The sequence below is a fragment of the Myiozetetes cayanensis genome, unplaced genomic scaffold, assembly GCF_022539395.1.
Source record: "Myiozetetes cayanensis isolate MyiCay16 unplaced genomic scaffold, myiCay2020 scf12, whole genome shotgun sequence".
Taxonomy (NCBI): domain Eukaryota; kingdom Metazoa; phylum Chordata; class Aves; order Passeriformes; family Tyrannidae; genus Myiozetetes; species Myiozetetes cayanensis.
In genome coordinates, this window is record NW_026086826.1 from 11,093,774 (window position 1) to 11,107,720 (window position 13,947).

A 13,947-nucleotide genomic window follows, 5' to 3' on the forward strand; every position below is an offset into this window, starting at 1 on the left:
TTCCTTTCTGCAGCCTGCACACTTTTGCTGGGAAGTTATTTCCTCCGCAGTGCATTTCGCAATAGACTCAAGACCCTGTGGAAATGCATTACAACTCTGCAGGCATTTCTGCGATGCGCTCGGCTCCAGAGCCAGCGCCCCACGTACGGCTGTGCCAGGCAGCGATGCCGCCAGGAATTCGTGGTTAAAGCAGGAGTTTTCACAGAAAGGAATAACACTGACCAATTTTTGGTGTAGCTATTCCCACTTGCCCTTAGCACAACTCCTTTAATTTCCATCCCCACATTGTGGCTTGGGCCCAGATCCCAAACTGTGGTGCAGCCGCCTTCATCTGTAGGATAGGGACTGAAGCACCTATTCATCCTCCTCTGCTTTCCTGCTGGGAATCATGGCAATGGACAGAAAATACTGCATGCAAAAACATTATTATTCACATGTATTTAGCAGTGTAAAGTGAAAATTTCCACTAAACATATTACCCTGCTTATTAAAGCTGCTCCCTGTAATCTGGAGCCTGGAGGTTGAAAGTTCTGCCCACCTGCCCTCCCGTTTAAGGGCAACATACTGTTTGCGTGACTGCGGTATTTATTATTGTAGAATCATGGAATGGCTTAGGTTGGAAGGGATCTTAAAGATCACCTAGTTTCAACCCCCTAACATGGGGAACTATATTGCATCAGGGTTTGGAGCCTTCAAACTAGAGAAGGAAAATCCCATTATGCTCAGTTCTCTGTGTATATGTGGAATAATAAAACAATATCTTCCCTGGAGAGAGTCTTACAGAATAGTCTCATTTTTGGTATCTTCAGAATGTTATTGATGCCACGATGGATGCTGGGACCAGGTTATGCACAGCACTAACCTCCAGATCCTCCATGACATTTCTGCTGGGATTTGTAGATAATTCCATAGCAGGTCATGGGATGACACAGAAACATCAGGACATTGATTTCCATCAACCATACTAGCACTGAAGTCTCCTGGAGATGTGAGTTAGCAGCGTGTGGCTCTAAGGCCTTGATGGAAAGGGGATCAGGATCAAGCTTCAGCTATTTCGGGGGGCTTCTGGCTCTCACTGGGGTGCAGCTGCCCTCAGGGCAGGTGAGCTGCTATGGTGGCTCTCCCAAAGCCACCAACACCACTCAGGGCCCTGAAGAGCCCCGTTGTCCAGCTCAGGCCTTTAATGATTGCTGCTGTATGTTAACAGGCCATACCACATATAGACTGGCTATTGTCAGCGCTGATCCTTGTCCAACTGACGGGCTATTCAAAGCGCTTCTCAAGCCTCTCCAAAATCCCAGCTTGTTCTACCCCGATGACAGCCATCCCTCCCATTTGGAGTTTTCTTTGTATGCTTGATAACATGGTGGAAATCCCTTATTATGCTTCTTTTAATAATGCTTTCACATGGCAAGGGGACATGATGTTTTAATTTATGCAGTACACATCATCCTTCGACAATTTGCTAAGAGGAGCCCTCGTGACCTAAGCCTGTGCCGAATAGCAGAAGTTTATGCAAAACCAGTGGTTTCCAACCTGTGGTCTCCAGACCACTGGGAATCGGCAGGGTCCTTCCGAGGGGTCACCAGGAGGTAATCAGGAAAGCAGAGCCGCTGTCGGGAGGTTCAAATGCGCCACATATGGAACCGCGCTGTCACCAGCGCAGGTCTGGGGCTTCCAAACTGGAAACTGAAAATCACTATCTCAGGGTTTTTTTTACTTTCTTACTCCTTTTCTTTTTTTTTTTTTCATCTCTATACTCAGTACACTGCGGCTGCAACCTCTGTGTCTTTAACTACCTGCTCGAGTCGATTAAAAGCAGTAAATTTGGAGGGGTAACCACAGCATTCCGTATGAGTTGTGTGAGTCAAAGTCTCACTTTGTTGTCAAAAAATAGTAATTAACCTTCTGATCTACTTGCTCCCCCCACCCCCAAAATTAATTTTGCAGTATTATCACGCATCTTGAGGCTTCCAGTTTTAAGCATATAATGCTTCTGCTGTTAATGAAGCGGGTATCCACGATCAAGGGGAGCTGAGCGCCACAGACAATTGTTTGTTTGCCTTTATTTCTCACGCCCTTTGAAGGTTTTTCTTTCTCCTCTGTTTTGCTTTTTTTTTTTTTTTTTTTTTATTAAGTGACTTTAGCAGATTGTACCCTCGGAGCTGTGAATAATGGGGTTATTCTACAAAAATGGCCAAGGCTAGTTAAGACACACAAAGCCAGGAAATCCTTTCAGGGATGAAATCAGGACTATTTTAGGGGTGCCGTGTAAGTTGGAGACTTTGCAGCTCGGCTGCTGCATCGCTGCCAGGCACGGCTGCTCTACGGGGAGGATCGGTCCTCCCCCGCCGGGGGCTCGCCCGGCCAGGGGGCCCCGCAACGGCACCGCACCCGCAGAGGGGGGGCGAAGCGGGGGAGGGTTTGTGCAGAGCACGGGGGATTGCAAAGGTGCTCGTGCAAAGGAGGATATAGGGTTTGCCAGTGCCGGGTAACTTTGCCCGTGCAGCAGAGGAGCTTTGCTGGTGCAAGGGACGGGGGCTTCCCCGAGCTGGGGAGGGCTGCCTGTGCGGGGGGTGCGCATGGGGGGAGTACCTGTGAGATGGAGGGGTTGGGGAGGGAGGGTGGTTACCCGTGCAAGGGAGGAGATTACGCATGCGAGGGGGGTATCCATGCCGGGGGGAATGGTTATCCGTGCGGGATGGGGGGGGTTACCCGTGCAAGGGGCGCTCGCAGCATCCCCCGACAGCGTCCCCCCGCCGCCCTCCCGCGCAGGACCCCCGCGGCTGGGAAGGGGCTCGGCGGGGGCGGGACACGCTGCGGGGCCGCCTGGCGCTGGGGGTGTGCGGGGGATGGCCGTGAGCCCCGCCGCCCCCCGGTGCGGGTCTCCTGTGCGAATCGCGGCAATTGCGGAAATAAGCGGGGGCGGGGGGAGGAGGAGGAGGAGGAGAAGGAGGGGAAGAGGGAGGTGGGCAGGCGGCTGCCGAATCGCTCGTAAGTTCTGCAAAGTCCCGGGCACTGGAAGCCCACCCGTCAGAGCGGGGAGAGGCGGCAGTGCCCGGGCCCCCCTGCCCCGGCCTCGGCTCGCCCCGCGCCGCAGCCACCAAAACCCCCAAATCACCCCAAAACCCAAGGGGAAAAAAACCCAAACCCCAATACATCCCATCCAAGAGCAGGCGGCAGTTGGCTGCGGCGGGTTTTCCCTTCCGGTTCCCAACGGCCGCGAGTTGATATAAGCCATAAAAAAATATTAAAAAATCGCTGAAAAAAAAAAGAGTGCCGCCAACCACCAGAGCCCGCAAAGTTTCTCCCGCACTGTTATCAATGTTATGCCTGTTATCCCCGCCCGTGGGACGCGGCGCCGCGTAAGCTGCTCTCTTTTTTTGTTGTATTTTTATCCCGATTCCCACGCTTTCGCAGCAGAGGGAATTCGCTATTGTGTCTGCGCGGGGTCTGGGCGCGGAGGGAGCGCGGGCGCGCAGCGCTGCGCCGCCGCCTTTCTTTTTTTTCTCTTTTAACCTTTTTTTTTTTTTTTTTTGAAGGGATTTGAGAAAACCGCTGAGCTTGACAGATTCCCCCCCGTGTTCCCCCTCCCCGCCCGTACGTGCGCGCCGCCTCCGCGCGCGCCCGTCCCGGAGCGGCCGCGGCCGCGCACAAAGAAACGCGCGCGGGCGCGCGCTGTGACGGACCGCGGCGCGGACCAATGGGCGGTGCGATGCGGTGTTACGTCACCAGACACCGCCCAATCAGCGCCGGGGGTGGGTGTTGCGACGTTTGAACTCCCCCGGGGGGAGGGGCGCGCCTTTTTTCCCCCTCTTTTCCTCCTTTTTTTTTCCTCCTTTTTTTTCCCCTCTCTATTTTTTCTTCTCTTTTAATTTTTCTCCCCTTTTTTATCTCTCCTTTTTTTTCTCCTCTTTTTTTTTTTTTTTATTTTGTCTTTTCCGCCGAAGTTTTCGGCGCCCCGCGGGGGAACGGGGCCGCTGGCGGGGACGGAGCCCTCGGAAATCTCCGGATTTAGCACCCAAAAAAAAAAAAAAAAAAAACAAGAAGAGGGGGAGGGGAGAAGAAAGAAAGAAAGAAAAAAAGCAAGCAAGCTAACCCCCCTTACATTTAAAATATTATTTAATTTTTAAAGCGTGCTTAGCAAAACGCTGAGTGGGGAGAAATGAGGATAACTTGAGCGGCCACCCGTTTAGCGCTCAAATATACTGCCGGGGGGGAGGTGGTTTTGCTTTCCCTTTATTTTTCTTGTGTGGGGGGGTGTCCGCGGCTGCGGAGGGGCTGCACTTGACCGTGGCCCCTGCCTAGAGGGCGCAACCAGCCGTCCCGCGGCCAAAAGTCTCCCGAAGGGCGCCAAAAGTTACTTAAAAGATAATGCTGGAAACCGCAAAAGGCTGGGAACGGTGCGGCACGGACGGGGGAGGGACACAACCCACTCCTCCGCCACCTTCTAAACAAGCTGCGGGGGGCGATTTTTCCCCTTATTCCCCTATTGATGGGATTTTTCCCTGCGTGTGTCGTCTTTCCCCCCACACTTAAAAAAAACCCCAACAAACACACCTATAACTACGCGCCTAGAACTGACACGGGGGTCACCTAAACCGCCTCCAGCAGTAGTGGAAAACGCTATTCCCAAGCGGAAACGGGGGACACACACACCACCCGGGACACCCTCAGAGTCCCCAGGAGCGGGCTGGAGAGCGTCCAAACCCCAAACCCAAACGTTGCCGGTGCCAAGACAATGCGCTCCAGAAGTGGCAGGAGGCGCGGGGGTATTTTTAATTTTAAGCGCTTCACTTTCAGATCTTATAAGTAAGGAGGGTGCACGGGGTGGGGGGTGCGATGTGCAGTTGAATTTAAGTGTTGCTATTTTTTTAAAGAAAATTATTATTATTATTATGTGAAGTGGAATAAGGCACCCCCGATTCCAAAGCGCTTGATTTAAAATGACAAGTGCCAAAGGGGATGGGGAAAGTTGTGGAAGGCAACGCCGCTCCCTCCGGCACCCCCGCCACTCCACCACCCCATCCCTTCACGGTCAAGGGCTGAGCGGAGCCGCAGCCCCCCCACGGGAAGAGCAAAATAAATAAATAATAATTATGATTAAAAAATACACAAAAGCTCCCCCCCCTCCACCACCAAAAAAAAAAAAAAAAAAAAAAAAAGAAGAAGAAAACTTTGAGCTGGGCTCTGCTCCGCGGCTGGCCGCGCTGCGGGGCGGCGGGGCGGAGGGAGGCGGCGGCGCCGCAGCCCCCTCCCCGCCCCTCCCCGCCCCGGCGGGCGGGCGGCGCGGGGCGCGGGGCGGGCGGTGCGCGGCGCAGAGCGGAGGGGCGCGGAGCGGAGCGCAGGGGCGCGGAGCGGGGGCGGCGGAGGGGCGCGCAGCGGAGCGCTATGCCTTTAACGGCGCGCGGGGCAGGCATGCCGAGCGCGTAGTGCGGGAAAGTCGAGGCGGGGTTAAAGTTCAGCTCATGGAGCGGCTCCGCGCTGGCTGCAGTTTGGCAGAGTTGGAAATGTGAAAGCAAGAAGCAGGCTCGGGGCTCCCCCTCCTCTCCTCTCTCTCTCTCTTTTTTCCCCTCCTCTCTCTCCCTCTCCCTCTCTCTCTCTCCCCCTCTCTCTCTCCCTCTCTCCCCGCACACGCACACCTCCAAACCGCAGCCCCCCGCAGCAGTCATGTATTCTCCGCTCTGTCTCACCCAGGTAAGCGGCCGCCGGGGCGCGGTGGGGCCGGCGCTGCGGGGGTGCGCGGCCGTGCGCGCCGGGGAAGGGGCACCACCGCCGCTCGCCGAAACTAACTTTGTTGCCTTTCGCTCGCATCCCCCCCCCCTCCACCCCCTTCCCGCACGGCCATTTGTGTCGGCACATGGCTAATGGCGCCTACTTATTAATGCTTTAATTAACGGGGGGGGCCGCGCGGGCGCGGTGCTGCGGGACAACCCCGCACGGCCCCGCCGTGCTTGGTCATCCGCGATCGATGCTGCCGATGCCGCCGCCCGCGCCGGAGCGCCCCGCACCGCCCCGCACCGCAGCCCCGGGGCAGCGCTGGAGCCGCTGCGCCGCTCCCCGCCCCGGGCACGGCGCGGCCCGCACCCCGGCACCGCGCCCGGGGCTCCGCGGGAGCGGCCCCGCCGGCTCCGCGCCCCCTCCCCGCCGCCCCGGGCGCGGACAGAGGGACCGTCCCCCGCACCTGGGCTCGTTCCCGCGGTGCGGCGCGGTGCAGCCGCCTCCGCGTTCAGCGCCCTCCACGCCCCCGGAGGTCGCCGCGGCTGGGGACCCGTGAGCGTGTCTCCCCGCACGGACACCGCAAACTTGTCCCGCGTGTGTCGCGTGTCCCTCCGCCGCCACCCTCCCGTCCGCGGATGGGGCCCCCGCGGGACTCGGCGCAACTTTTGCGCCCCTCGGTCTTGGCGGGACGGGGCTCCGCGGCGAATGTGGTGGTGGGGGCTGTCGCTCCGCGGTGCCCCCTCAGTTGCGCGGCCGCGGAGCCCCCTGTCCCCCCTTTTTTCCCTGAGCGCTGCTGCAGGACGCTGAATTACACCCCTTCAATTAGCAGGATATAATGGTTTAACGAGGAAATGCTTTGTGGCCGACTCAAACCCCAGATTATTTCCTCCTGCAGGAGATTTTGACTACATTATTCTTATTAATTTAATTGGAATATTTTTTTTTTTCCCGGTGAGAAAGCCTCTCCGGGCTCTTTCCACCGAGAAAAAGGCGAGGAATTGCAGAGAGAGGAGCGGCAGCTTCCCAGGCAGCCCGAAGAGCTGCAAAAGTTTCATCCCCTTCTCCCGGCATGGTCCCCTCTCCTTCCCCAGCCTCCCCCAAATTTTGGGGTGCTGATGAGGAGATACCAGGCCGGCGGGGACACAAAACTCCAAACCGTACACTTCCTCAAAGGCAGGAGGAAAACGGGAGCAAAAGGAGTTTGCAGAGGTTGGGATGCAACTCTGCGCTCTGCCTGGATAAAGTTTGTGCTTCTAATTCAACTCTTAAAAATACCTGGTTTTTGTCAGCTCTGCAGCTGCAGGAGAGACCTCCGGTGCTCCGTGCAGGGCCCGCAGCACCCACTTGCTTGGCAGCTCCACGTGGGGCTCCTTGGGCTCAGTAGGCCCAGTTGCACATTAAGGAGAGAAAATAAATCCATGGGCTAGTTGCTCATGGCCCAGTCATGTTGTGTGTTCCCCTCTCCTTTTTTTTTTTTTTTTTTTAAATTTATTTAAAACAAACAAACAAAACAAACAACCACAAAACAAAACCAAAAAAAAGGGCAAAAAGCCCGGCATGTGCTCTGACTCTCTTAGAAAATCTTGCATTCTTGCTGCACGTTTGGAAAAGTAATATGAGGATTAGAGGCCTCCTGACAAACTCTTCCCTCCGAAGGATCAATTAGGTGATTCTGTCATTTTTCCATAGAAAAGGGGGCAAACCCTGAGCCATTGTAAGCAATTTCCTATTTTATCTTTTCAGGAGCTTTTACTGATACAAGTTTTGGGACATAATTTTTTTTTTTTTTTTTTGCAAGTTTTGGTTCAAATTTAAAGGGAAGCTCTTGAAAGTGGGTTAGACAAGGAAAACAAACAGAAATCCTGGTTCTGAGCATATTTCTCGAAGCCCTGGAACCGAAATGGCACAAGCATTTTGTATCATCTGTCAGGAAAAATCCAAACATCGTTCCATTTACATATCTACTGAGGAGCTAGGAAATAGTTGGGGAACATATGCACATCTCCTCATAGATTTACAAGCAAATGGATTGTAAAAATATTACCAAGGGTCACTATAGCTGGCTTAATTTCAAAAAGATCTGCAGAAATACATTGTTTCAAAGGCTCCTTTGCAGGATTACATTATTGCGGGCGCCTTTGGGCTGGCATTGGGGCTCTTTTATCATAGTTTTTTTTTTGGTTTTTTTTTTTTAACACCTTTTTGAAGAGCAGAAGAGAATTTTGGGATAACAGTACAGAATTGTGTAGCCCAAATTTTAGGTGCTGCTTAGAAACAGGCAGCTCTTGGAAGAGCTGCATCGTCAAACTTTGGAGAGTAGTGCAATAAAGAAAAAAACAACTTTTTATTATCACTTTTCCAGCTTTCAGGTGTCTTTTATTTTTAGGTGACCCATCCAACACCAAGGGGTGAAAATAAACTGCTTTATTAGATACTTTCAAAGTTTCCCTTCAAGCTAACTTGAGAAAGGGAAAGATCATCGCCTTTTCCACCAGTTCCTTAAAATCCTGCTATTTTGCAGCGAGGCTGCAGACAAGTTATACATCTGTTAGCAGACTTGCACTGACACATTTCCAAAACTTTTTGGGTGTTTTGGGGGGGCTGTAATAATGCTGAAATAAAAAACTGTATTGTGCAGAAACTGCTCCCCCCTCCTTCGTCCCCGCTTCCAGCCCAATTCTGTTTGATCAGTCCTGGCTGCTTTTATTTCCACTTGGACTTTGCTAATACCTCACCACCGAGATTGAAGCGGTGCAATTTTCCGGAGCAGCATGTTTACCAAGACAGTTTGAAAGTTGGTCTGTTTATGAGTCATTAACCTTTTCTCCTCATACACCATTTTGAAAAGACACATTGGAGTCTAATAGGGACGTGCACACCTCGCGCACGAGCAGCGGTGCTTCTCATTTACTTAGCCACAGACCCTGACTTTGCATCAAAAATCATCATCTTTTTTTTTCCCCCCTCCTTCTAAAGTGGTTTTGAGGTTTTTTTAATTTTTTTTTTGGGTGTTTTTACCTCCCCTTTCGGGTTCACATTGTAGAGAAATCAGCTTTAGCGCAGGTTAAAGCAACTCTCTTTTGGACAGTATCCAGCGTTAAACCAAAAAAGTCTCGAGCACATGAGATCAGGCAGGACAAAGCACTGCTTAAAGCAGAAAAGTTAAAATATTTCAGGATGTACCAAGACGTGTTTGGAAAGTGGGAAGGCTGGAAGCGCTGCCCTGGCTCGCTCTGGGGCTGTCGAGCCTCTCTACTCTGTGTACCTTCGCAGATAAACTTCCACTTGACAAAAGGCCTTTTTTTCTTGACTCTCCCTGAGTGGGGAAAGAGAAGGACAGGGGGGATCAGGAGGGAGGGTTTATTATTTTTAATAGCTTGTAGGGACCTGTAATTTTTATATTTTTCTTCTCTTTCCCCTCCTGCCTCCCCCCTCCCCCCCATGTGAGCTGTTTCTGGTGGGTGAGAGTAGCTTCATGTGCTGGGATTGTGCCTCCTCTCACTTTTTGAATCTGCCGACTGCAAACTCGCAGCAATTTTTTTTTTCCTCAACTTTATTGAAATTTGAAACTATCATTTTTTCCCATAGAGGAGGGAGATAAAAAAAAAAAAAAAGAGGAATGTGCCAATCATTGGGGTGATTTATTTTATTTTACCTTCTTTTATTTTAATAATCCTTCATAGTACTTTGATTACTGCCGCTTTGCTCTAATGAAATATGTTGTGCTGTTTGGGAAGTTTTTAACAATGAGTGTTTAAAATAAAAATAAACGCAATCATATTACCTATCTATAGATTTAAGTATCTATAATTCTGGGGCCACTTAGAATAAGTGCAATGAAAGCTTTTGGGGAGTCAACAGAAGGTCTTGAATTATGACAGGATTTTGCTGGTAGATATTTTTGCTATTAATTTCTCAAATTTTCATAATTTCTGAAAGAAAATGCAAATTAAAATAAAATGTTGAAAGGAAGTAAGATGTCTGTTTTAATAACAATATTTGCGCAACCTGCAATGATTTGGGTAGGAAATGTACTCCATGGGATAATTAAAAAAAAAAAAAGAAGTTAGTTAATCTGAAAAATCCCCAATGTTTTCTTGCAGGAGTAGGCAGCGGGTGGCTTTTCCCATGCTGGGGAAAACTTTGCACAAATTACTTTATTTTTCACTCCTGGAGGGCCCAATCCTGAGAAAAGGAGGAACTGGAAGCAGGGATGTCCCCAGCCCACAGCACTGGATCAGGCCCCATAGGCTGGATATGTTTTTATGTGCAACCTGGAGTTCGGTCATTCATTTATTCAGAGAAAAAACAAGAAACGTGGCCCCAATATATTATAATGTGTTTTGGTCTCTTAGACTGATTTATGTAGTACTTCCTGAAAATATATATATCATTTTTAAAAAAAAACAAAATCAAGGGGTCTTTCTTGCTTTTTTTTATTATCAGCATAATTTTAATCACGATTATTTTTGTGCCAAGGGAGAGGGGTGATCTTTAACTCCTCGTTACACAAAGCAAGCAGTGTCTCCGGATGGCCCAACTAACTTTCCAAGTAGGGTATTTCTTTTTAAATAAATGAAAATATCTGACACAATTAGTAATTCTTTGCGTATTTTCACAAACTGTGCTACGGTTTTCTGTTACTACAGTTTTCAGTTTTTTCCTGTTGATTTTTATTTTATTTTTTAGAAAGGCTCAGAGTTTGGCTTTCCTAAATATGCCCAAATGTCCAGTTTTTGTTTGTTTTTTTTTTTTTTTCTTTTTGACTTAATATACACAAAACTTTAAAAAAAAAAATAAATTTGCAAGACTTGCTTTTTCTGGGATTTTAGTGTTATTGTTGCGCCTGCAGGAGGAATTGACTGTGGTACTTTCTACTCCCTTCGCTGTTTCAGGAACCAGAGTGAAAACCACTGTTCATTGTAATTGTATATACAACTATAGTGGCATTTTACTGTACTGCCGGCTGCTATTTCCAAATATATCTTAGGGAAAGTTTTACTATACTTTAGACTTCCCCATACAAACATTGATTGGCATCCAAATGTTTAGGATTTGCCAAATTGGCGGGCAAACGCTGGCTACACCGCAAGCAGCGGGGTCAGGGAGAGAGCAAAGGGAGATACGCGCTCTGCAAGTGGACTTGGAGCTGTGTTTTTAGCTTTTAACTCATTCTAACTTTTTCATTTTTTAGAAATTTGGGGATTGGGAAAAGGGGGCCCCAGCATTGCTGCATCTCCGTCGGGGCATTTGGTTGAAGTTGGAGGCTGTTTTTGGGGGCGGGAGCGGAGGTTTTGGGTCGGCACAAGGGGAAGCGGGGATGTGGCAGTGGCGGGTTCGGGGTCTGTCAGTGAGGGTTATGAGTCCGACACCCCTTAAAATTTATAAGCACCCTCCTAATTCTCACCATCCCGCGAAAGCCCCATTTGTGGAGGCTCTTTCTTAATGTTTTCAGTGACATCGACCCTTCTCTATAACTTTTTTCAGGATGAATTTCATCCCTTCATCGAAGCACTTCTGCCTCACGTCCGAGCGTTTGCGTACACATGGTTCAACCTGCAAGCCCGAAAAAGAAAATACTTCAAAAAACATGAAAAACGCATGTCAAAAGAGGAAGAGAGAGCCGTGAAGGACGAACTGCTAAGTGAAAAACCCGAGGTAAAGCAAAAATGGGCATCCAGACTTCTGGCAAAGCTCCGGAAAGATATCAGGCCTGAATTTCGGGAGGATTTTGTTCTCACAGTCACAGGAAAAAAGCCTCCGTGTTGCGTTCTTTCCAATCCAGACCAGAAGGGCAAGATGAGAAGAATTGACTGCCTTCGCCAGGCAGATAAGGTCTGGAGGTTGGACCTTGTTATGGTGATTTTATTTAAAGGTATTCCGCTCGAAAGTACTGATGGCGAGCGCCTTGTAAAGTCCCCACAGTGCTCTAACCCCGGGCTGTGCGTACAGCCCCACCATATAGGAGTTTCTGTTAAGGAACTCGATTTATATTTGGCATACTTTGTGCACGCAGCAGGTAAGTGCCTTTCTATACCACTTTCTCCAACTTTTCGGTTATCTCCGTGCCGGGTGCTGTGCCCCGGCGGCGGCTGCATGGGCCGGGGAGGGAGCAGGGGGTGCTGGTTATCGCTCTCCCAGGGTGGTGAGGAGGGTGCCAAAACTTCTCCCCTGCCTTTCATTTTTTTTTTCATAGGTTTTTAAGGTGCAACCACATAAAAGTGGCTCTTGTTTTCCCATGGTTAACAGCATTTCAGGCATCTTTCACAGGTGTTATCCTAAACGTTGTCCTAGAAGGGCTCACAGCTAGATGCGGCTGCCTTTATCCTGATTTGGGGGGAAAACAGATTTTAATTGTTTGGTTTTTTTTTTAATAAATTTTGTATATGTTATGCATAAAGTAGTCCAAGAGGGCTAGAGATGCCTGAGGCCTGTGGTCAGGAGTACCAGATATCCTCACCCCATGGGGATGAGATGAGGAGCATAAATTCCACAGAATTTGGCTTGGAGGGAAAGGAGAAGACAGTCCCTTGATAGCGAACCTAGTCATCAGGTTAGAGCAGGCACGAAACAAACATCAGGGTAATCCTAGGGGGAAAAGAAGACACTTAAACCCTCCCGGAATATCCCAGTTTATATACGTAGAAGCTAAGCAGGTCTTGAAAATAATTCCTGATTTGATAATATTGTGTTTTCTGGGGGAGGGCTGAGATGTTTTTGTGGGTGATGAAAATCTTGGGGTCCCTGACTCTAACACAAAGTACACTCTGCCTGTGGCGTGACTCAGTGTGCCCAGAGGATGTGTAGTATGTTGACTGGATAAAATAATATGCTATTGTAGTTCTCCTGAGTGATTACAGTGCAGAAATATGTGTGTGTGAAGTGCAAGGCCCCAAGTTTCATGTGCGGGATGCTTAGGCCACCCTGCATATCCTGACTTGTGAGCTGAGGGGCTGGACAGGCTGGACAAAAAGAGGAGCAGTGGGGAGAGGAATCATAATAGTAGAAACCGCTTCTATGTAAATATTTATCGATAAGGAAACTGAGTGAATAACAGCCCTGGGAGCTTTGCATTTCCCATGCCAAATTCTTTCGGAGGGTCTTGCAGAAAGTTTTGGCTCCCCCAAAGTTCTTCTGTGCTGAGTCCCTGCTATGGTTGTTGTGATAGGCGGCGTCACCGCTGGGATTTTACAGATATGATCCCTGTTCGGAAATAACTTTCGAGTATCCTCATGGTATTTCCTACAGATAAGCTGCAACATTTGCTTTACACTTCAGCTCAAGGTAGTAAATCCTATTGCTTGTTTATGGCAAAGTGGAAGTAGGCAAATATTGGGGAAAATTATTTATTTACTCTGCAATTTATTATGGCCACAGTGAAGGAAGGATTATGGCTTAATGGCTAACTGAAGGGAGGTTGGGACTGGGGCATTTCAGGTCACTTCCCATTCCATCACCAACCCTGAGGAGACCATGGACTTGCATCCCTTTTGTCTACCTTAGTTTCGTCTTCTGCATATCGAAGTGGGGTGATGCATTTAAAGTGCTTTGATATCCCCAGCTAAAACTGCTATTTACACTCCACGACACACAAGTTTTTATCATTTAGATTTATATATAGCATGGTGCTGGTAAATACTGGACCGTATTGTGTTTCCCAAGCAGCCCTCCGTGGAGTGCACAAGTTGTTCATAGAAACCAACGGTCTTGGCTTAGCCTTATTGTAGGGTCATAAAAATGTAGGATGTGGAGAAAAGAACCAAACCCAGGCGTGGAGGTATTTCAGGGAGCTTGAAAGGATCCTCTCCCTGTTATAACAGTCAGGCAATAGACGTTATAAAAGTTCGATATTGTGATTAGGGATATCCCATCTTATCAGCACGCTGGTGGCAAACAGTAGCCTTGATAGTGAACTCTTACTTATTTCTGCCTTCATCGTCAACAGGCAGCAATCGCACTAATTGTCCTTTGGACCACGTTTGCCACAGAAACTAAGCACGAGGCCTCGGCTTTTTGGGGTTAGATTTGTGGATTTGTGTGAGCAGTAATGCGCTCGTGTGAAGCGCACCACTTCGTGTTTTTGGCCGTTGTTTGCTGATTGCACGCATCGCATTATGCTCTTAATGCAGTAGCGTGTGGTGGCGTATTCCTGCTAAACCTCAGCGGGGAGGGGGACAAAATGATTTTTGAGAGGTAGCACAGCACGGTCGCCGTCCATATCGCTTC

General features: G+C 49.4%; 1 protein-coding gene across 17 annotated transcripts in view; it reads left to right on the top strand.

Moving 5' to 3' along the window:
• Window positions 1–13,947, top strand: part of NFIA (nuclear factor I A) — a 353,253-nt gene that overhangs the window by 95,982 nt on the left and 243,324 nt on the right. For 10 of the 17 annotated variants that reach the window (XM_050306547.1, XM_050306545.1, XM_050306546.1 and 7 more), the window contains exon 2: window positions 11,209–11,740. In XM_050306547.1, the coding sequence (XP_050162504.1) occupies window positions 11,209–11,740 (532 nt within the window). Of the gene's footprint in view, window positions 1–5,338; window positions 5,698–11,208; window positions 11,741–13,947 lie in introns of those variants that run through there. The other 7 variants (XM_050306553.1, XM_050306554.1, XM_050306556.1 and 4 more) reach the window with 1 other exon arrangement.